Source organism: Suricata suricatta, chromosome 10 (assembly GCF_006229205.1).
Source record: "Suricata suricatta isolate VVHF042 chromosome 10, meerkat_22Aug2017_6uvM2_HiC, whole genome shotgun sequence".
In the NCBI taxonomy this organism is placed as follows: Eukaryota; Metazoa; Chordata; class Mammalia; order Carnivora; family Herpestidae; genus Suricata; species Suricata suricatta.
In genome coordinates, this window is record NC_043709.1 from 97,564,790 (window position 1) to 97,589,179 (window position 24,390).

A 24,390-nucleotide genomic window follows, 5' to 3' on the forward strand; every position below is an offset into this window, starting at 1 on the left:
ACATGGAAAAAGACTAAATGTCCATCACCTGATGAGTGGATCAAGAAGATGTGGTAAATATATACAATGGAGTATTATATGGCAATGAGAAAGAATGAAATCTGGCCATTTATAGGAAAGTGGATGGACCTCAAGGGTATCATGCTAAGTGAAATAAGTCAGGCAGAGAAGGACAGATACTATATGTTTGCACTCATAGGTCTAACAGGAGAACAGGGGAAACCTAATGGAGGACCAGGGGGAGGGGAAGAGGGAAAGAGTTGGGGAGAGAGAGGGATGCAAAACTTGAGAGACTATTGAATACTGAAAATGAACTGAGGGTTGAAAGGGAAGGGGAAGGGGGGAAAAGAGGTGGTGGTGATGGAGGAGGGCACTTGTGAGGAACAGCACTGGGTGTTGTATGGAAACCAATTTGACAATAAACTATTTAAAAACAAAAGGGTTTGTTGTTGCTCATGTGGTGTTGTTTTTACTTATGGATGTTCGATTATGCTAGCACCATTTATTGAAAGGCTATCTTTCCTTCAATGAATTGCTTTTGCACCTTTGTAAAAAATTTTTTTGTTGTGCATATCCTCAAGGATCTATATCTAGGTTCTCTATTTTGCTCCACTGATCTATGTGTTTACCCCTTCCCCAACACTACACAATTTTGATTACTCTAGTAATACAATAAGTCTTGAAGGCAGATAGACTGATTTTCCATACTTTAGCTCTTTGAGTTCCTTGGCCTTCCATATAAAGTTTTGAATATTCTTATTTATACCTACAAAAAATCTTGTTGGGACTTTGATAGGAATTGTGTTAGCCTGTATATCAATTTGGGGAGAAATGACTTTGCAATGTTGAATCTTCCAATTATAAACATCGTAGTCTCTCCACTCTCCATTTATTTAAATCTTTGACTTGTTTCATCAGTGTTGTGTAGTGCATGCATGTTAGTTACATTTACCTAAGTATTAAAAAAAATTTTTTTTTACTGTTTATTGTTGAGGAAGAGAGAGACAGAGATGGAGGGTGAGCAGGAAGGGGCAGAGAGAGAGACACACACACAGAATCCAGAGCAGACTCTGGTCTCTGAGCTGTTGGCACAGAGCCCAAAGCGGAGCTTGAACTCACAGACCGTGAGATCATGACCTGAACTGAAGTTGGATGCTTAACTGACTGACCCACCCAGGTGCCCCTCATTTACGTAAGTATTTTTTGAGCATTTGTAAATGCCATTGCACTTTTAATTTCTGTATGCACACATTCATTGCTAGTATATGTGAAGATAATTTATTAATGTGTGTTTCTTTTATTTTCTGTAACCTTACTACACTTACACATTGATTCTAAATATAGATTCTTTAGGATTGTCTATGTAAATAATGATGTCATTTGCAAATAAGAACAGTCTTATTTCTTCTTTTTTCAATATTACTCTTATTTCCTTTTCTTGCCTTATTGCACTTGATAGGGGTTACAATAATATGTTGAATATGGGTAGTAGAGCAGACATCTTTGCCCTATTCCTGATCTTAAGGGAAAGTATTCAGCCTGTCATTATTTAGTAAAATGTTAGTTGTAAGATTTTTTTTGATGCTTTTTAAGTTTTCTCTCAATTCAATATACTTTTCTTTTTCTCTTGAGACTTCACTGTTGACCCACAAACGTTGTTGTTTTCAAGCATTTGGAGATTTTCCTGTTATATTTGTTATTGATTTCTGGCTTGATTCCATGTGGTCAGAGAACACACTGCACAATTTTAATTCTTTTAAATTTTGTTGAGGTGTGTTTTATGGCTCAAATATGAATGATCTTGATATATGTTCTGTGGACCTTTAAAAAAGATATCATTCTGCTGCCATACAGTGGAGTGCTCTATAAATGTCAAAGAGATCCTATTGAATGATGATGTTGCTGAGTTCTTCTACACCCTTGCTCATTTTCTATGTAGCTGTTTTGTCAGTTGTTGGAAGAGGAGTGTTGAAGACTCCAACTATCGATGTGGATTTGTCTGTTTCTCCTTTAGTTCAGTATTCCTTCACATATTTTGCAGATCTGCTGTTTGGTGCATACCAGTTTAGGATTATTATGTCTTCTTGAGGAATTGACATTGTCATTATTATATACTGTCCTTGGTTGACTCTGATAGCATGACATACCCTTTTCTCCATCCTTTTATAGTCAACCTGCCTGTGTCATTATATTTGAAGTAACTTTCTTTCTTCCCTCTTTTTTTTTAATTAAAAAATTTTTTAATGTTTTATTTATTTTTGATACAGAAGAGACAGAGCATGAGAGGGGGAGGGTCAGAAAGAGAAGGAGACACAGAATCTGAAACAGGCTCCAGGCTCAGAGCTAGCTGTCAGCACAGATCCCGACGCGGGGCTCGAACCCACAAACGTGAGATCTGACCTGAGCCGAAGTCGGAGGCTCAACCGACTGAGCCACCCAGGCGCCCCTTTTTTTTTAATTTTAAAGAGAGAAAGAGAATGCAGGTGGGGGAGAGTGGCAGAGGGGGAAAGAGAGAGGGTCTTAGCTACGCTCCACACTGAGATGGAGCCTGACACAGGGCTTGATCCCACAGCCCTGGGATCATAACCTGAGCCAAACCAAGAGTTGGACACTCAACTGACTGAGTCATCCAGGTGCCCCTGATGTGAATTTCTTATAGACAACATATTGTTGGGTTTTGCTTTTGAATCTACTGTGTCAACCAGTAAACCTGTTTTTTGATTGGTATATTTAGACCATTTACGTTTAATGTAATTACTGATAAGTTAGGTCTTAAGTCTGCTTGTTCTGTTTTCTGTTTTCTTTTTCCTGTCTTCCTATGGGTTACTTAAACATCTTTTTTTTTAAGTTTTATTTTTATTTAAGTAATCTCTACACCCAGCATGGGGCTTGAACTCTTGACCCCGAGATCAAGAATCACATGCTTTTCCAACTTAGCCATCCAGGAGTCCTTGAATGTCTTTTTGTAGCACATTTTCTTCGAATGGTTCTAGATTTACAGACCTATTGTGAAAATGATAGAGTTTCTATATACTCTATACCAAATTTCTCCTATTATTGCGTTACATTAGTATAGAACATTTGTTATAAATAATAAATCAATATTAACATATTGTTATTAACTAGTCCATACTCTACTCAGATTTCCTTAGTTTTTATCTAATGTCCCATTTGCACCCCAAGATCCCATCTAGGAGACCATATTACATTTAGTTATCTTATCTCCTTTGCTCTCCTTGACTGTAACAGTTTCTCAAACTCTCTTTGTTTTGGATGATCTTGACACTTTTGAGGAGTACTGGTCAGTTATTTTATAAAATGTCCTTCTATTGGGGGGATTTGTCCAATGTTTCTCTCTTTCTCTCTCTCTTTTTTAAGTTTATTTATTTTGAGAGATTGAGAGACAGTATGGAAGGGGCAGAGAGAGGGAGAGAGGGGGAGAGAAAGAGAGAGAGAGAGAGAGAGAGAGAGAATATCTCAAGCAGGCTCTGCACTGTCAGCACAGAGCCCTATGTGGAGATTGAACTCACAAACTGTGAGATCATGACCTGAGCTGAAACCAAGAGTCAGATGCCCACCAACTGAACCACCCAGGTGCCCCTCCAGTGTTTTTCTCTTAGACCGGGTTTATGGGTTTGATGGAGGAAGATCACAGAGATAAAGTTCCATTTTCATTACATATCAAGGGTATATATCATCCATGACTCATGACTGTTATTGATTTTGGTCACCTGGCTGAGGTAGTGTTCTTCAGGTTTCTCCATTGTCAAGTATATTTTGCCCCCTTTTCCATACTATACACTTTGGAAGTTAATAACTATGCACTACCCACATTTAAAGAGTGAGGAGTTATGCTCCACATTCTTGAGGGTAGATTGTCTACATAAATTGTTTAGAATTCTTCTACATGGGAGATTTATCTCTTTCCCCAATTTACTTATTTATTCAATTAATTATTTTATACTTTGGGATATAAACATTTTTTAAAGTTTATTTATTTATTTTGAGAGAGAGTGGAGAAGAGGCAGAGAGACGGGAAGAGAGAGAGAGGGAGAGAATCCCAAACAGGTTCTGCAAGGTCATCACAGAGCCAGACTCAGAGCTCAATCTCATGAACCATGAGATCATGACCTGAGCTGAAACCAAGCGTCAGATGCTTAATTGACTAAGTCACCCAGGCGCCCCCAGGGATGTAAACATTTTTAAATGTCTTAGAGTCCATTTAATTTACCTATGGTAGTTTTGAGTGTATCTCTTTATACATTTTTAGTGATTACTCTAGGTATTAGATTATACGTACATATAACCTATCACTTAGTCTACTTGTGTTATTATTTTACCTTACCTCCTTTTACATCCTTTTAACATCCCCATTTCTGAGGTGCCGGGATGGCCTAGTCAGTTAAGTGTCCAACTTCAGATCAGGCTATAACCTCGTGGTGGGGGTCTGACCATCTGCAACAAACTCCCACAAGGAGGCCCCATGTCCAGCCTCTGTGACCAAACCCCAAATTGAGCCCAGTGAACTGGTAGTGTGGAGCCTGCTTAGGATTCTCTCTCTCTCCTCTCTCTCTGTCCCTCCTTCTCTCGTGCTTTCTCTCTCTGTCTCTATAAATAAATAAATAAATAAATAAATAAATAAATAAATAAATACTTAAATAAGTAAATGGAAGAACTGAACTTGGAAATAAAGTTTTTTAAATTAAGCAGACAGAATGGGATCTCCATTTGAATTGGTATGTGGAAGCCTCCAAAAAATTTCAAAATCCCAAAGATCAATAAAATTGATAAACCACTAGTCAAACTCATAAGGAGAGAAAGAGAGTGAAAAGAGGAGGAATAGTAACCGACACCATAGAAATGTAAATAACTGTAACAATATAAAAACCTATGTACCAACAAATCAGACAACTTAGAAGAAATGGATACATTCCTAGAAACATATAACCTACCAAACTAAAGCAAGAAGAAATGGAAAATTTGAACAGACTCAATTACCACCAATGAAATTGAATCAGTAACCAGAAAACTCTCAAAAAATCAAAAAACAAAAGTCTAGGACAAGATGTCTTCACAGGCAAATTCTACCAAATATGTATTTATTTATGTATTGCCCATAATCAAAACTTTACTGGAAAACCGACATCAAAATAGGAGATGACTGTTGTACACCTCACAAAATTAAATATAATTACATTATCTTGGTAGACTAACTGGAATTATTGAACTTGTAAGGCTTTCTGCGATATAACACAAAGTCAGGACTTTGTGTGGATCGTTGGTATTGCTTTCTTCTAAATGAACACCCTTCTGTCAGTCTGGCTTTTCCACCTGTTGGCTGGCACATTGTTGGACAGCATACACACAGGGCATGCCTGAAAACCGTGGTAATCTTCTAGCAACCTGGACACTTTACAACCATAAAATAGGAATTTGGACTTTGAACGAGCTGTTTCTTTTCATGTTTTTTCTTTTCCTCTTTCAAGGCTGGGTGTAGTAAATCTCTAGCCAAAGGCATGTTGATCCTTTCACAAACCCAACCGGTCCTGGTCTCTAAGGTGACACTGCTAACAGGCAGCACATGGTCTGGAGAACAGCATCAACTCTTACCAAATGTTCAAAGAAGTGTTAATACCTATTCTTCTCAAACTATTCCAAAAAAATACAAGAGGATGGAAAACTTCCAAATTCTCCTGAGACCAGTATCACCCTGAAGCCAAATAAAGACATCACAAAAAAAGAGAACTACAGGGTGCCTGGGTGGCTCAGTAGGTTAAGCATCCAACTTTGGCTCAGGTCATGATCTTGCAGTTTGGGGGTTTGAGCCCCGCATCAGGCACTGTGCTGACAGCTCAGAGCCTGGAGCCTGTTTCAGATTCTGTATCTCCTTCTCTCTTCACCCTTCCCCAGCTCATGCTCTGTCCTCTCTCTGTCTCAAAAATAAATAAACATTAAAAAAATTAAAAAGAGAGAACTACAAGTCAATAACACTCATGAATATAAATGGAAAAGTCCTCAACAAAATATTAGCAAACTGAATCCAACAATACATTAAAAAATCATACACCACAATCAAATGGGATTTATTCCTGGGATGCAAAGGGTGGTTTCAATATTCATAAAACAGTTAACATCATACATCATATCAATAAGAGAAAGGATAAAAGCTATATGATCATTTCAATAGATGCAGAAAAAGCATTTGACAAAATACAACATCCATTCATGATAAAAAAAAATCCTTGTAAAGTAGGTCTCGAGGGAATATACCTCAACATAATAAGGGCCATATATGAAAAACTCACAACCAACATCATACTCAATGGTGAAAAATGGAGAGCTTTCCCCTAAGATCAAGAACAAGACAAAGAGGATATCCACTCTCACCACTTACATTCAACATAGTATCGAAAGCCCTAGTCACAGCAAATAGACAACATAAAGAAATAAAAGGCATCCATATTGGTAAAGAAGAAGTAAAACTTTCACTATATGCAAATAACATGATACTATATGTAGAAAACCTTAAAGACTCCACAAAAAAACTAGTAGAACTAATAAATGAATTCAGTAAAGTTGTAGGATACAAAAGTGATGTACAGAAATCTGTTGCATTCCCATACACTAATAATAAAGCAGCAGAAAGTGAACTTAACAATCCCAGGGGCACTTGGGTGGCTCAGGTGGCTAAATGTCTGACTTTTGATTTCAGCTCAGGTTATGATCTTACAGTTCCTGGGATTGAGCCCCATGTCAGGCTCTGTGCTGACATCACGGAGCCTGCTTGGGATTCTCTCTCTCCCTCTCTCTCAGTCCCTCCCCTACTCACTCTCTCACTCTCTCTCAAAATAAATAAATATACACTAAAAACTTTTTTAAAAGCAAGAAAACAATCCCATTTACAATTGCATCAAAACCAATAAAATACCTAGGAATAAACTTAGTGAAAGAGGTAAGAGATCTGTACTCTGAAAGCTATAAAACACTGATTAAAGAAATTCAAGAAGATGCAAAGAAATGAAAAGACATTCCACACTCATGGTTTGAAGAACAAATATTGTTAAAATGTCTACACTAGGTCACCTAGGTGGCTCAGTCAGGAGAGCATGCAACTCATGGTCTTAAGTTCATGAGGTCAAGCCCCACATTGGGTGTGAAACATTACATAAAAACAAATAAATAAAATTACAAAAATAAAATGTCTACACTTCCTAAAGCTATCTACATATTTAACATAATCCCTATCAAAATACCAACAGCATTTTTCTCAGAACTAGAACAAACAATCTTAAAATTTCTATGAAACTACAAAAAAACCTGGAATAGCCAAAGGAGTTTAAAAAATTTTTTTTAATGTTTATTATTTTTGAGAGAGAGAGAGACAGACAGAGAGCAAGCAGAGGAGGGGCAGAGAGAGAGAGGGAAACACAGAATCGGAAGCAGGCTCCAGGCTCTGAGCTGTCAGCACAGAGCCCAATGTGGGGCTTGAACCCACAGACCACCAGATCATGACTTGAGCTGAAGTCAGCCGTCCAACCAACTGAGCCCACCCAGGTGCCAGGAATCTTGAAAGAGAAAAACAAAACTGTAGATATCAAAATTCTAGATTTCAAGTTATATTACAAAGCAGTGGTAATTATAACAGTATGGTACTAGCATAAAAATAGACACATAGATCAATAGAAGAGAAAACCCAGAAATAAACTGACAATTATATGGTCAATTAATATTTGACAAAGGAGGAATGAATATCCAATGGGAAAAAGACAGTCTCTTGAACAAAGGATGTTAGGAAAACTGAATAGCCACACACAAAAAATGAAACTGGACCACTTTCTTTCACCGTACACAAAAATAAACTCAAAATGGATTAAAGACCTAAATCAGAAACTAGAAACTATAAAAATCCTAGAAGAGAGCACAGGCAGTAATCTCTCTGACATCAGCCATAGCAACATTTTTGTACATAATCTCCTGAGGCAGGGGAAATAAAAGCAAAAATAAGCTATTGGGACTATATCAAAATAAAAAGTTTCTGCACAGTGAAGGAAACAGTTAACAACACTAAAAGGCAACTTACAGAATGGGAGAAGATATTTGCAAATGACATATCTCACAAAAGGTCAGCATCCAAAATATATAAAGAACCTATATAACTCAACACCCAAAAACCAAATAATCCAATTAAAAATGGGGAGAAGCAGGGCACCTGGGTGGCTTAGTCAATTAAGTGTCCAACTCTTTATTTTATTTTTTTATTTTTAAAGTTTATTTATTTATTTTGAGAGAGAAAAAGAGAGTATGGAGCAGGGACATGGAGAGAGAGAGAGAGAGAGAGAGAATCCCAAGCAGGCTTAGCACTGCCAGCATGGAGCCCAATGCAGGACTCCAATTCATGAACTGGGAGATCATGACCTGAGGTGAAATCAAGAGTCAGACACTTAACTGACTGAGTCACCCAGGTGCCCCTAAGTGTTCGACTCTTGATCCCAGCTCAAGTTTTGATCTCAAGGTCATGAGTTCCTGCCTTGCATTGGGCTCCATGCTGGGCATAGAGCCTACTTTAAAAAAAAAATTGGGAGAAGATATAAACAGACATTTCTCTAAAAAAGACATACACATGGGTGTCTGGGTGGCTCAGTTGGTTGAGCATCCGGCTTCGGCTCAGGTCATGATCTCACGGTCCATGGGTTTGAGCCCCGTGTCAGGCTCTGTGCTGACAGCTGGCTCAGAGCCTGGAACCTGTTTCTGATTCTGTATCTTCTTCTCTCTCTGCCCCTCCCCTGCTAGCTCTGTCTCTCAAAAATGAATAAAAAACAGAAAATAAATAAAAAGACATACACATGGCCAACAGACACATGAAAAGGTGCTCAACATCACTTACCATCAGGGAAATGCAAATCAATGTGAATCAGAGCTATACGATGTGACATCACCTCACACCCTGATAGAGTGTGAATGGATAAATCAAACATCAAAAACACAAGAAACAACAAGTGTTGGTGAGGATGTGGAGAAAAAGGACCCCTTTCTCACTGTTGGTGGGACTGCAAACTGGTGAAGTCACCGTGGAAAACAGCATGGAGATTTCTCAAAAAATTAAAAATAAAACTACCCTATTATCCTGGAATTGCACTACTAGGTATTTACCTCAAAAATAAAACACGGGGTGCCTGGCTGACTCAGTTGGACAACCATGTGACTCTTGACCTTGGGGTAATGAGTTTGAGCCCCATGTTATGTGTAGAGATTACTAAAAAAAAATAAAACCTTTAAATATTGAGAGAGCATTACTTCAAAGGGATACGTGCACCTCGATGTTTATTGCAGCATCATTTCCAATAGCCAACCTATGGAAACAGCCCAAGTGTCCATCAACAGATGAATGGATAAAGAAGAGATGGTATATATATATAATGGAGTATCATTCAGCTAATAAAAAAAGAATGAAATCTTGCCATTTGCAACAACCTGGATGGAGCTAGAAGGTATTATGATGCTAAGTGAAATCAGTCAGTCAAAGACAAATACCATATGATTTCACTCATATGTGGAATTTAAGAAAAAAAGCAAACGAGCAAAGGAAAAAGAATGAGAGAGAGAGAGAGAGAGAGATCCCAAGACACAGCTCTTAACTGTAAAAAACAAACTGATGGCTACAAAAGGGGAGGTGGGGGGAGGGGGGAAATAGAGGATGAAGATTAAAGGGCACACTTATCATGATGGGAAAAAAAATTAGGCTTCAAAATTCCAAAGTATCTTCATTAAAAGAGTCATTGCAAAAAGGCAAATTAGATCTCATAGTTCCTAGGATGGAGCCCTGTGTTGGGGTCTGCACTGAGAGCCTGGTTTTTTCTCTCCCTCCCTCTCTCTCTGCCCCTCCCTCATTCACACTCTCTCTAGCTCTTTCAAAATAAAGAAATAAACTTAAAAAAAAAAAGGCAAATGGGAGGTGCCTGGGTGGCTCAGTTGGTTGAGCCTCCAACTTCCGCTCAGGTCATGATGTCACCACTCCTGGGTTCAGGCCCCACATCAGGCTCTGTGCTGACTACTAGCTCAAAGCCTGGAGCCTGCTTTGGATTCTGTGTCTCCCCCTCTCTCTGCCCCTCTCATGCTCATGCTCTGTCTCTCTCTGTTTCTCAATAATAAATAAATGTTAAAAAAAATTTTTAAAGGTAAATGAAAAATTAAAGACACAAGAGGTATCCAAAGCAAAACACTATGAGACAGTTGTAGCTCCTCCTGCTCCACTCTATCCTTCTTTATTTGAGTACTTATGCTAGTAATCCTCCACCTGGATTGTCTTTCCATCTGAAGAGACTACAAGACTGTAAACAGAAGCATGCCAAGGGGAGCCTGGGTGGCTCAGTTAAGCTCAGGTCATGATATCACAGTCTGTGGGTTCTAGCCCCCACATTGGGCTCTGTGCTGACAGCTCAGAGCCTGGCTCCTGCTTCAGATTCTATGTCTCCCTCTCTCTCTGCCCCTCCCCAACTCATGCTCTGTCTCTGTCTCTCAAAAATAAACAAGTAAACATTAAAAAATTAAATAAGTAAATAAATAAATAAATAAATAAATAAAACATTTTTTTTTTAATCTGCCAAATGAGTGACCTTACAGACACTCCCACACTACCCTCAAAAGAGGATTCCTGGGGGCACCTGGGTGGCTCAGTCAGTTAAGTGGCAGGCTTTGGCTCAGGACATGATCCCAGTTTGTGAGTTTGAGCCCTGCATCGGGCTCTGTGTTGACAGCTCAGAGCTCCAGGCTCCTGTGTCTCCTTCTCTCTCAGCCCCCCCCCCCCCCCCCTCTCTCTCTCTCTCTCTCTCTCTCAAAAATAAATAAGCAATAAAAATTAAAAAAAAAAAAAAGAGGGCTCCTGTCTGGACCCCTCTATGGGATTTCTGGTAAACTGTTATGTTAGTCCCTTCAACAGTCAAAAGAAAATTCAATTAAAACTAATGGAAAACCTTGCCAAATGCTGATAGGTACCAGAGCTACAGGTGGGATCCTGGAAAAACTGGCACAAGTCAGGTAAGGGTGAGAATTCCCACCAGGCTCAGCTCTTCTGTATCTCTGACTGTAGTACCAAGTAGAGAGAGGAAAATAAATATCTTTTGCACCCTCTTTGGGGCCACCTCTTGTATCTAAGGGGTTGTTCAATACTGCCAAGAATATTTACTGTTTCTCCTAGCTGAACACTGGCAAGATGTTTAAGAGGATTTCTTTTAAGTTTTTCTCCTTTGCGCTAAAATGAAACTTTGTGTGAACAATTTGAAGATAATGTAATTAGATGGCCACTTGGGCTTCTTCCTATCATTTAAGTTACAACCCAATTCCTTGGGGAATTGAAAGCACTACCCTTACCTTCTCTAGAAACAGTTCAAAATCCACTTATTCTTTTATCCATCCCCAAACCTCCCCTATTTATCTCAAAAGGCTTTAAGAACCGTAAAAATCTGGGGCCTTAGGACACAAAAATTCTTCTTAGGGGAACTTGCCTTCTTTCCCTGTGCCTTTGTGATGTAAATCTTCTACCTGGTCTACAAACTTAAGGGAGGTAATTCTTCTCTATAAAAGGGAGAGAAAGGTTATTTGGAACTTGGGCAAATTAAAAATGGCTGTTATCTTGCCACTAATGTGAATAAAAAGCGTTAGCCTTCTGACTAATCCTAACTTTTTCCAGCTGTTCTTTTATAAACTAATAAATTTAACGTTATCATACCTGTCTCATGGTAGTAATTTTATTTATTTATTTTCATTTTTAACATTTATTTATTATTGAGAGACAGAGAGAGACAGAGCATATGTGGGGGAGGGGCAGAGAGAGAGGGAGATACAGAATTGGAAACAGCTCCAGGCTCTGTGCTGACGGCTAGCCTGGAGCCTGCTTCAGATTCTGCAACTCCCTCTCTCTCTGACCCTACCCTGCTCACGCTGTCTCTGTCTCTCAAAACTAAATTAAAAACTTTAAAAAATAAAAAATAAATAAATAAAATAAAATGAAAACCATGAAGTTTCTGCATCTGTCTATATGTTTCCATGTTTCTGTATATATATATATATGTGTGTGTTATATTTAGACTGGTGGTATTTTCTACCTCTAGATGGTATTATCAAAATTAATTTGTGGAGGAGCTCTATTTCATTGGGCTAAAGAAAATTAAGTGTCTTTGTGAATTATAGATTCATAAAATTCCTAGAAATGTAATAAAAATGAAAGCAAATGGTTTTCAGGTTCCCATAATCTGAGGTGATCTTTAGTAATTAAAAGTTAGTTTAAGATTGTTAGTTTAGGGGTGCCTGGGTGGCTCAGTCGGTTAGGCCTCCGACTCGGGCTCATGTCAGATCTCACGTTCGTGGGTTCGAGCCCCGCATCAGGCTCTGTGCCGACAGCCAGCTCAGAGCCTGGAGCCTGCTTCTGGTTCTGTGTCTCCTTCTCTCTCTGCCCCTCCTCCTCTCATGCTCTGTCTCTCTCTGTATTAAAAATAAATAAAACATTAAAAAATTTTTTAAAAAAAAGATTGTTAGTTTAATTATACTAGACATGCCTTTAGAATTATCAATATTAAGGGAAACCTGGGTGGCTCAGTCGGTTAAGCTGCTGACTTCAGCTCAGGTCATGTTCCCACGGTTCGTGGATTCAAGCCCCACATTGGGCTCTGTGCTGACAGCTCAGAGCCTGGAGCCTGCTTCAGATTCTGTCTCACTCTCTCTCTGTCACTCCCCCGCTCACACTCTGTCTTTCTCTGCCTCTCAAAAATGAATAAAATGTTTTAAAAAATTAGAATTATCAACATTAAAACCAATATAGACATACAGCTTTTATTTTACCCGAGTGTACTAGTCAAATAAGTTCATGTTATCTCTGTTGAAAAACTTGTCAGCAAGAAAAAATAACTTGGTATGATGAAATGTTTATAATTAGCCTAAAAATAATTATTGAGAACAAATAAATTAAATAGATGTGAGATAAAAGTTTTTAGGTGAATTTTTTATAGTTTCCCCAAATCTTTTTAGGAATCTGAAAGCTTAAAGTTTTGCTAAGTTAAATTAACTGATGGCTAGTCATTAAATATCTGGATCATTTCTAAATCAGATAAGATACTGACACATTAATTACTGAACACAGATTTATCCACTTTTGGCTTCCTTTTACAGAGGAACTAAAGATATTTGCATGTATTCGTAAGACATGTTTTGTGCCATATTAAAAAATTTACTATGAGAAAGCATGTTTCTAGAAATTATAAAATGTATTTACATTTGCTAAGCCACAGAATGCTAACGTCAAGAACAATTCACAATTGATTACATCATAGTTTCCACTAGAAACTAGGTTTCTAGGGGCTAAAAAAAGTCTAATATATGTAATTAAAACAACTTGAAATCATAAGGGAAACCTCTCCATGTGCAAGGAGAGTAGGATGTGTGTTTTTGGTAAAAGAAGGTATGGAAACAGGGCAGCTGGGTGACTCAGGTGGCTAAGCGCCCAACTCTTGATTTAGGCTCACATCATGATCTTATGGTTTATAAAACTGAGCCCAAACTCAGGCTCTGCTCTGGGAATGGACCTGGCTTAACATTCTTTCTCCCCCTTTCTCTGCCCCTCCCCCATGCATGTGCTCACATGAGTGCTCTTTCTCTCTCTCTCTCTCAAAAAAAAGTATAGTAAAAGAAAAAATGGAAATTGCTGTTTTGTTGAGGGCAAAGAGAGTAATTTTTTCCTAAAGTGAGGCTTCATTATTTAAATGTTGTATTTCACAGAAATGACCAAATTTCTTTGTCAGTTCCATTATCATGAACTCTTATCAGATCTTTAACACTGATCATGTTTTAAAAGTCTTCTGTCATTTTTTTTTTTTGAGAGACAGAGTGAGCAGGAAAGGGTCAGAGAGACAGGAAGACACAGAATCTGAAGCAGGCTCTAGGCTCTGAGCTGTCAGCACAGAGCCTGACACAGGGCTCGAACCCACGAACCGTGAGATCATGACCTGAAGCCGGATGCTTAACCGACTGAGCCACCCAGGCGCTCCACGTCTTCTGTCATTTATAGACGGTTTATGTTTTACTCAGATGCTTTCCCAAAAGTGTTCCTACAAAAGTGCTTCAACAAGAAGATTTTTTGAGGAGTGCCTGGATGGCTCAGTTGGTTGAGCATCCAATTTGAGCTCAGGTCATAATCTCACAGTTTGTGAGTTCCAGACCTGCATCAGGCTCCCAGCTGTCAGCCTGAACTCACTTCAGATTCTCTGCCCCCTCTCCCACTCTCCCACTCTCTTTCTCTGTCTCAAAATAAACAGTTAAAAAAAAAAAAAAAAGGAGCACCGGGTGGCTCAGTCGGTTAAGCATCCTACTTCAGCTCAGGTCAAGATCTCACAGTTCGTGGGTTTGAGCCCCACGTTAGGCTCTGTCCTGACAGCTCAGAGCCTGGAGCCTGCTTCAGATTCTGTATCTCCCTCTCTCTCTGCCCCTCCCCTGCTCACACTCTGTCTCTGTCTCTCAACAAAAAATAAATGTTAAAAAAGAAAGAAAGGAAGGAAGGAAGAAAGAAAGAGAGGAAGAAAGAAAGAAAATTCACTGAAAGGATTCTGGCTAACACAGGTTTCTGATAACTTTAAGATAAAAAAATGAGCTAGGTAAGAGTTCCCAGAATTAATGGAAAAAACTGGGTTCAAGCAAGAATGGATGGATAACATGACACTTAATGAACTGAGGAGGAGGATTATAATTTTTATGACTTCTTATTTGAAACATTACTGGTTCTTTAATGTTTTATTTCTCTAGATTGAGGAAACTTTTTCATTAAGCCATTTATGACCTATACAAGTTAGTAAAGTATGCCTTTGCAAACACAGATGAAACATTTGCTTTCTCTCTCTACTCATTCCCTCCAGGATTTGAAAACTCTTGAGTATTCTTTTTATGACAAAATAGTTATTTACATAACTTTAATGAGATTATGTTCTCCCTTGTAACAGGACACAAATGGAAACATTGGTTATATTACCAAAGCTTTGACTGGAATGTTTTATTTAAGAGAGATGGGCATAGATTCAGATATGACCAGACAGCTTTGAAGAAATAAGGTTGACCTTATGGAGCTAATAAAGCCCCTTGGAAAAACTGACCTGGTACCTTGTTTATAAGGTTCCAGCAAAGCAGTCTTTAAAAAAAAAAAAAAAAAAGCAGCTTTTATGGTCAATCACCATTCTTGCTGCACTTATGTAAATAATCAGACCAAGTTTAATGCAAACAAATGAGTTTTACTGTGATTATTTTTGATAAAAATTGGGATATCAAGAGAAAAAATACTTTTGCATCCTTTGTCCATATTAGATTCTTTTTAAAAATATTTTTTAAATGTTTACCTATTTTTGAGACAGAGAGAGACAGAGCACAAGCAGGGGACAGGCAGAGAGAGAGGGAGACGCAGAATCTGAAGCAGGCTCAGGCTCTGAACTGTCAGCACAGAGCCCGACGCAGGGCTCGACCCTACGAACCATGAGATCATGACCTGAGCCAAGGTCAGGCGCTCCACTGACTGAGCCACAGAGGCACCCCATATGAGATTCCAATCCTGCTGTTTTTGAGGTTTTCTTCTACATCATATACAGGACTGGGTTCTGAATTCTAGTTTCCTCAAATATCTGGCTACAAGTCTCCACACTAACATTTCCAATTTTCTTTCCTCCTTTTGATTTGGAATCTATGAAAGCAAAGACTGCCTTTGAATCTCCTTGGTTGGAACTAAACCAGGTTCTTTCACTACCCAGCTGACAGCAAAATGTTAGGGACCTGGGCCTTGGGTACATGTTTTACAGCTGAAGAAGTCTCCTCCTGCCATTTGGCTCTCATACATCAAAACCTTTGAGCTGGAGACCTCAAAATCAAATTGTCTAAGAAGAGAAGTAGCGGACATTAAGGTAAACTGCTTCCATCCAAGAAGCCAGATCAAGACTTCATACTTCAACTGAACACAAAACTCTTTCTTCTTCTCTTTCTTTCCTTTACTCTGGCATTGGTTTGGAAAGATAACACTATCATCTGTATCTCACAGATAGATACCAGTTAAGTGGGAGTAACCCTTCAGACTGCTGGATTTATCATAAAAAATTTTGATCTGTCCATGATGCTAGAGACCCCCTGGTCCATTTCCCTGTCTCTGGTTAACAATCCCAAACCTGGAAATCTTGCATCCAGGCTCTATACAAAGAAAGGGACACAAGGCAAAGGTAATCAGAACAAAACCACCCATGTGGTCTACAGAGCCTTGTATTTTCCTGGTATCCATGACTGGCACCTTTCTGTCCTGAGCCACAGACTCAAACAGGAATTACCAGGAGGCATTCATGACTCAATATTAGCTTGGCAGATAGATCAGTGTTTCCCCTGGCTAGCATTAAATGCAAATGAGGCTATGATCAGGAATTTCTCATTAACTCTTGAAACTATTGCAGAATCCACTGCTAAAATAATAATAGCTGCCCAACGAAAGTCCTTAGATTCTCTTGTCAGAATTATTCTTCATAATAAGGCAGACCTTAATTCTCCTTTAGCTGAGCAAGGAGGTTGGCTGTGGCCAACACTACTTGCTGTCCTTGGCTTAACACTTCTGGGGAAGTTGAAACTCAGGTGGCTTAAAATGATCTCTTTCAATGGAGTCTTTTAAAGGTGGCTCTTTTAATGGGGTCCTTCTTTGACTTATTTGATTTTCATTGGTTTGGGTCTTAGGGATCATGACTCCAAAGTCCACTCCAAACATTGGGAATTATCCTACTTAGAATAATCACAGTAGTTTCCCTAGTGCACTATAGCCTCTCAAAGGCTTGGAATGCATGTTTGCAGCTGCTAACCACCAAACAAATAATCTCCCTGGGACTGGAACATCAGGAAAGTAACAAAGAGAACACCAACTTAAAAATTGTGAATCTGAAATTACAACCTGATCATGTCGCGGAGATCAGGGGGAAAGTCATGACCTGTGAGTACCAGACAAAGAATCAACAGAAACTTCAAGAACTTCAGAGCAGTCGCTGGGAGTGGCACAAATGCCTTAGATTTTGATCACATCTCTCAGGTTAGCGGAGAGTTGTGATCAAAAGAGGGGGACTGTTAAATAAGAGCCAATAGGCCCAAAATGGAGTCACTTATGCTAATGCCCACATCAGCAAACCAAGACTTAATACCTAACCTAATTGCAGTTTCAGCTTCTTCCAGGAACAGAAGTTTTAATGGGTCAATCTGGAATTACTTGGTCAGCACGAGGGAGGAAATCTTCCTGATAGACCTCTTCCATGTCATTATGCAGGTGATCTTACCTGAAACAAAGCCCTCTTTGCTAACAATCATTCTTTTCCAACCCATTTTCTGCCTCTAAAAACCTTTCCTTTCTACAGTTCTTTGGAGCTCCTTCTTCTTTGCTAGATGGGATGCTGCCCAATTTATGAATCATTGAATAAAGCCAATTAAATCTTCAAATGTACTCAGCTGAATTTTGTCCTTAACACATTGTGGGTCATTTGGATGGTTTTAAATGTTTACCATGTACCTGTATTACTTTTTCAAATCATTTTACTTTGAAATTAATAAAAAATAAAGTCTCAGTTGAAAGTCTGCTTATTTCAAGAAATTTAGCAGAATAAAATTCTAGGGCAAGAAAATCACTTGCTGAGTTTGTGGGAGTTCTTCTGAGCTCTGCCCAATAATGAAAATTACATAATGGGCATCAGGCTCTCACAGGCCAGGAGAGGACACTGGTTAGTTTGATCACAGAGTCCTCTTTAAACAGCTGTTTGAGGGAGAGGACGTGGACAGGCAAAGGGCAGTTTACCTGCTTAACCCCCTGATTTCTGCTTGGTGTGTTTATCCAAAAGGGATCAGGGATTGGGGGGTTTGTTAATTTTAGGGAATGGCTTTGGGTCCATAAAGATCCAGCCCAATATCCCCCTTTTGCCTCATTTCCAAACATGAAGAGTGGACAGGGGAGTCTGAACTGTCCCTCTGGGAGCCCAGCAAGAATCTCCTTGGCAAAAACAGAGGACTTCCTCCCACTGGACAGAGAGGCAGGAAGAGGAGCCATCTGTTTTCAACAAAAATGGTTTTCTATGAACTGTGGCCAATTCAGGTCTGACTGCACTGAGGATAAGTTTCCACAGGAGAGCCTAGGCCTGAAAGTTGAAAGACCAAAGCTCTAGCCCCAGCCCTGCCTCTCATGGGGCACAAACTCAGGGCAAGGACTTCTCTCTGGGTTTCAGTTTCCTCACTGGTAAAATCAGAGTCTTGGACTAGAGCCATATTTCCCAGACTTCAATCATTCGCATATCTTACACATGATTTTGTCCAAATCTACCTGTCCTATTAATGTAACATCTTTAAATGTATTCACTTTTTTAGATTAAATAGATTTAATTAATTAATTTATTTATTTATTTATTTTTATTAAAGTTGTAAAATGTTTATTTTTGCGAAAGACAAAGTGTGAATGGGGGAGGGGCAGAGAGACAGGGAGACACAGAATCCAAAGCAGGCTCCAGTCTGAGCTGTTAGCATAGAGCCCAACATGAGGCTTGAACTCATGAACCGTGAGGTTGTGACTTGACCTCAAGTTGGATGCTTAACAGACTGAGCCACCCAGACACCCTACATAAATTTATTTTATTTTATTTTATTTTAATTGATTTGATTTGATTCTATTCTATTATTTTATTTTAGTTTTTAAATTTTTTAATGTTTGCTTATTTTTGAGAGAGACAGAGAGACACAGTGTAAGCAGAAGAGGGACAGAGAGAGAGAGAGAGGGAGACACAAAATCCAAAGCAGGCTCCAGGATCTGAGCTGTCAGCACAGAGCCCAACGCAGGGCTCAAACCCAAGAACTTTGAGATCATGACCTGAACCGAAGTTGGCTGCTTAACCAACTGAACCACCCAGGTGCCCCTACATAAATTTATTTTTAAAAGAAAAGCTTATATCACTATAATAAACAGAAAGTCCATATAATTTGACATAAACAGAAGGCAACTATTTAAAAAAACTTTAAAAATAAAAACAATGTTATTATAATTATCACTTAACGCTAACACTTGAACCCATCAATTAATTAATCTTAGTAGCAGAAATAGGGGCGACTGGATGGCTCAGTTGGTTGAGCATCTGACTTCAGCTCAGGTCATGATCTTGGAGTTTGTGAGTTTAAGTCCCACATCAGGCTCTATGCTGACAGCTCAGAGCCTAGAGCCTGCTTCCGATTCTGTGTCTCCCCCTCTCTCTGCCCCCCCATGACCATGCTCTCTCTCTGTCTCTCAATGATAAATAAACGTTAAAAAAAAGAACAAAAGAAAATGTATTTCTTTAAAAAAAATAGCAGAAAGAGAATGATAGACATCACATAGCTTTTGATGTGATGAAATTGGTAGTATAAAACACTACTTCTGAGGTGGTCTTATCAAAAAATTAAATATGAACAGGGCGCCTGGGTAGCTCAGTCAGTTAGGCGTCTCAATTTGACCCAGGTCATGATCTCACCATGCATGAGTTTGAGCCCTGCGTCGGGCTCTGTGCGGACAGCTTAGATCCTGGAGCCTGCTTTGGATTCTGTGTCTCCTTCTCTCTTTGTCCCTCCCCCTCCTGCACTCTCTCTCCTTCTCTCTCAAAAATAAAAAAACATTTTTTTTAAAAAGTAAAGAAAGAGTCATTACATTTTAGGAGGGGAAGAGAAAGAATCATTACATTTTAGAGATACATACTGAAGTATTTACAGATTAAATGATACCATGTTTGGTATTTGCTATAAAATAATGGGGTGGGGCATTGGGGGTGTAGATGAAAGGAAACCATTAACTGACCATGAATTAATAACAGTTGAAGCTAAGTGCAATATGTGGGGGTTCATTATATAGTTATTCTACTTTTATATATGTTAAATTTTTCATAATTAGAAAGATGTTTAAAATAAGCAAGGAGGGGCAGCTAGCTGGCTCAGTCAGTGGATCATGCTACTCATGACTTGGGGTTGTGAGTTCTAGTCCTAGGTTGGGTATAGAGATTACTTAAAAATAAAATCTTTATTAAAAAAACTAAATATCATAAAAATAAGCAATAAAATGCAATAATTTTAAAATAAAAAATATATTTACAGGGTTGCCTGGGTGGCTCAGTCAGTTAAGCGTCTAACTCTTGGTTTTGGCTCAAGTCATGATCTCATGGTTCCTGGGTTTGAGCCCTGCATTGGAATCTGTACTGACAGCATGAGCCTGCTTAGGATTCTCTCTCACTCTCTTTCTCCCTCTCTACCCCCCAAAATTAATAAATAAAATTTTAATATATATATATTTACAAAAATGCATTTCACACTGGTGAGGTTTTTCTCATATGATATTTCTCTTTAAACATGTTGAATTTAGAGGCCAAACATACAAGAAAGAAGAATTATTTAAAGAAGAGCATGAGGGAAAATCTGAACAATAAAACTCCTTTATTGCAAAAAACTTCTTAAGAAGTGTTGAGTATTAATTCTTTTTACTTTACAAGGTAGAAAAAATCCTTCTGTTGCTTTTAATGGAAGTAAACAACATATCACCATGGGTCTCTAGCAATAATATTTATGAAGTTATAGGTTTTATATGATAGTTGTTTTTCTTTCTTTTTTCAAATTAAAAAAATTTTTAAAAATTTTAACATTTATTTATTTTTGAAAGACAGAGAGACAGAGCATGAGCAGGGGAGGGTCAGAGAGAGAGAGACATAGAATCCCAAGCAGGCTCCAGGCTCTGAGCTGTGAGCACAGAGCCCAATGCAGGGCTCAAACGCACGAATCATGAGATCATAACCTGAGCTGAAGTCGGCCGCTTAATCAACTGAGCCACCCAGGTGCCCCTAAAAAAATTTTTTTTAATGTTTTATTTATTTTTGAGAGAAAGAGAGGCAGCGTGAGCAGGGAAGGGTCAGAGAGAGAGGGAGACACAGAATCATAAACAGGCTCTAAGCTCTGAACTAGCTGTCAGCACAGAGCGGGGCGTGGGTCTCGAACCCACGAACCGTGAGATCATGACCTGAGTTGATGCTTAACTGACTGAGTCACCCAGGCACCCGATAGTTATTTTTCTAATATCCATTAAAATGAGTCCATGAATATTAAATTCTGAAATGATAATAGAGCACCAATGTCATTTCCTCGGCCACCTGCAAGTAGGCACAGGGGAACTCTGGATTGAGAGAGCGGACCTGAGTCTCTGTCAACCCCAACCCCCTGGGATCAGAGCTTACTAGGATCAGGGCTCTGACACCAAGGATGTTCAAGCCATAGTGTTTTCCTCCCCAGATGAGGAGCTGGGCCATCCTACCTGTAAGCCAGAAGGAGTTGCCCTGATTTCTCAGAATGTTTCCAGAAGAATGTTTCCAGTTAAAGACCGTGTTCTTCTTCGGAGGTGCTTGGCAGGGCAGCTCTACTGTGTCTTCTGCCTTCCCCAGCACCACTTCTTTTCCCTGAGTGACCACTGAGAGCATCACTAGGTGGAAAAGGAGGAGGTCAGGCCTCAAGGCATTGCTGCCCCACCTCCATCCCACCCCCTCCCACCTTTGCATTTCCCAGTCAGCCCCTCCTCCTGCTGGGACCCCAAGTCTGAGCACTCACCCAACTGCAGCACCAGGAGCAGGTGCCTAAAAGCAGCTCCTCGATTCATTGTGGCCTTGCTGAGGTGGCAGGGACCTGGGCCTTCCCCGAACAGAGGGCAGGGCCTGAGGGAAATAATAATCATTTGTCAGCAGGCATTTGTTGGGCCTGAGACACACAGGGGGCTATGCGATCTCACCCATACAGCCAAGCCAGGGTCCTAGATTTCATACTTCTTTTTTTTTTTTTTTTTTTTTGAGAGAGAGAGACACACACAGAGACAGAGTGCTAGCAGGGGAGGGGCCAAGAGAGAGGGAGACACAGAATCCAAAGCAGGCTCCAGGCTCTGAGCTGTCAGCACAGAGCCCAATGTAAGGCTCAAACTCAGAACAGTGAGATCATGACCCAAGCTGAAGTTGGACCCTTAGCCAACTGAGCCACCCAGGCGCCCCCCACCCAGACTTCATACTTCTAAACAGACATCCACCAGTACATGCCACACAATGCTGTGCCCAAGTTGAGGGCAGATTCTCTGCCAGGTGGAAACAGGAAAGGATTCACAAATTGAGGGGAATGGAGACAGGGGGGACCAGGCCAGGTCATGAAGGTCCTTGAATGCCATGCTGGGATGCTGGGTTGTGACCCTAGGCCCTAGGGAGCCAGTAAAGGATTTTATGTCAAGAAGGACACAATTAGGGGCTTGCCTGGGTGGCTCAGTAGGTTAATCATCCAACTTCGACTTAGGGCATGATTTCATGGCTTGTGGGTTACAGCCCTGCATGAGACTCTGTGCTGACAGTTCAGAACTCAGAGCCTGCTTCAGATTCTGTGTCTCTCTCTCTCTGCCCCTTACCCACTTGCGCTCCATCTCTCTCTCTCTCTTTCTCTCTCAAAAAAATAAACATTAAAAAAATTTTGTAAGTTGTTATTTAAAAAAATGATAATTCGGTTTGCAGAAGGGACCCCTTCGGCTCCTCTGAGAAAGACAAGTGGGAGGAGGCTGAGCACAGGAGGCAGGATTGGGACAATCCTGCTGAGAGAAGACAGGCCTGAACTCAGACAACTCAGAGCTATGGAAATGTGGGAAAAAAGACTGCCTTGAGGGGCACATCAGAGGGGAAACTCCCAGGACTTGGAGCCGAGTTCGGTGTGTGGGGTGAGGGAGAGAAGGAGCCGAGGGTGACTCCCCGCCCACTAGCAGACCAACCCTGTAAGGCGTCTGAGAGAAAGCAGAGAAGTGTTGTTTCAGAGTTGGTGTCTGTGAGCACCTGAGGTGGTTAAGACCTGGGGGAGGGGCGGGAGGGGTGTAGACAGGCTCAGAATGGCCCCTGCACAATGGGCACCAGTAGATTAGAGCAGTGACTCTCAAAGTGTGGTCCTGGGTCAGCTGCTGCCCGCATCACTTGCCAACTTGTTAAAAATGCAAATTATCAGGCCCCACCCCAGACCCGCTGGATCAGAAATTGGGGGTGGGTCTACCCGGCTGTGTTTTCACAAACCCCTGGGTGACTGGGGGCTCAAGTTTGCAAACCGTGAGTTAGATGGGAAGGAAGGGGGGGGAGGGGCACCCCACAGCGCGGTGGCGGCAGCGACTGCGGAGGTTCAGACCGTGTGTCAGGCTGCGGGGCTGTGCTCTGGGCTGGGAGTCTAGAGGGGGCTCGGGGAGAGAGATGGTGGGGTGTCGGAAAGGCCTGGAGGCCTGATCCAGAGTCTTGACAGGTAGGTTAGAAGGTCAGGGCTGGATTCTGGAGGTGATTAGGAGGAACTGCTGAGTTTTGAGCAGAGATGTGACATGGTCTGTGTAGAGCTTTAGGAAGGGGACCAGTTGACATGGAGGGAGTGGGGACTGGAGGCAGATCACGTCTGGAAGTGGGATAGGAAAAGGACTGTATCTTTGAGCTCCCAGGGCCTCAGAAAGGTGGCTACCTTGGGAGCAGTGTCAGCATGAACTTGGTCCAGAGCTTGGAGAGATGAGATCCTGCACCCAGACGTGTTTTTCTCTTCCCCCACCCCGACCCGCCCAGCCAGCCTTTGCTGTCTGAGCTCTGCAGCTGGCTGCCCAGTTTGAACTCCCACAGCACCCAGGTGACACCCTTGAGGGCATGTTCCACCTTCTACCTTATGGTGCCCTGATTTGGGTTCCCATCTTCCCCCTTCGCCCCTTGATCTCTTCCAGATGATAGTTCAGCCAGCTCTGGGACTTGGGGTGGGACTCGGGATGTGTTTGGTTAACTTAAACAAAATTGCATTGAATGGAGGAGGGAAAATCACTGATTTCTTCTTTCTGTACTCAACATATTAATTCTGTTACTGGAGTGTGTCATTTAAGTACACGTGCACACCCAACTCTGGCCTGGATGAAGCCAAGTCATCCAACCCATGCTGCCTATTCTTGTGCGCCACCCACCACCCCTCTCCCACCCACCCTTGAGCCACTCTCCATCCTCCTGATCCTGCTCTCTACAAGGAGGCTGACCTCTGAAGACTGTACCACCCAGGCTCCCTTGTCTTCCTGCTACTAGTTGGGGTTGGCCAATGGGAAGCACCTATAAAAGATGGGAGGGTCACAGAAAGAGATTGGGGTATTTTTCCTATAGCTTTTGTCAGGTGGCTCTTTATCCACAGCCCAAACCCTCACTGGGTTCCAGAAACATCATTTCACTCTTTCCTTTCAGGACCCTGCCTAGTATTGCTGATGCCTGTGTGCCTCCCTGTGCTGGCTGGTCCCCGCATCACACCTCTGAAAAACCCCCTTCCTGCAGTCTTTGAGCCATTTGA

General features: G+C 40.7%; 1 protein-coding gene and 1 pseudogene across 2 annotated transcripts in view; both read right to left on the reverse strand.

The window, feature by feature from the left end:
• CD4 (CD4 molecule) overlaps positions 1-24,390 on the reverse strand; it is a 46,609-nt gene that overhangs the window by 18,527 nt on the left and 3,692 nt on the right. Inside the window, exons 2-4 of one of the 2 annotated variants that reach the window (XM_029953875.1) lie at positions 24,038-24,158; positions 21,634-21,737; positions 21,344-21,508 (exon numbers count right to left, since the gene is read on the reverse strand). In XM_029953875.1, the coding sequence (XP_029809735.1) occupies positions 21,344-21,508; positions 21,634-21,682 (214 nt within the window). In that variant the 5' untranslated portion in view covers positions 21,683-21,737; positions 24,038-24,158. The remainder of the gene's footprint in view (positions 1-21,343; positions 21,509-21,633; positions 21,738-24,037; positions 24,159-24,390) is intronic. The other variant, XM_029953874.1, reaches the window with a different exon arrangement.
• Positions 5,210-5,791, reverse strand: LOC115303935 (annotated as a pseudogene).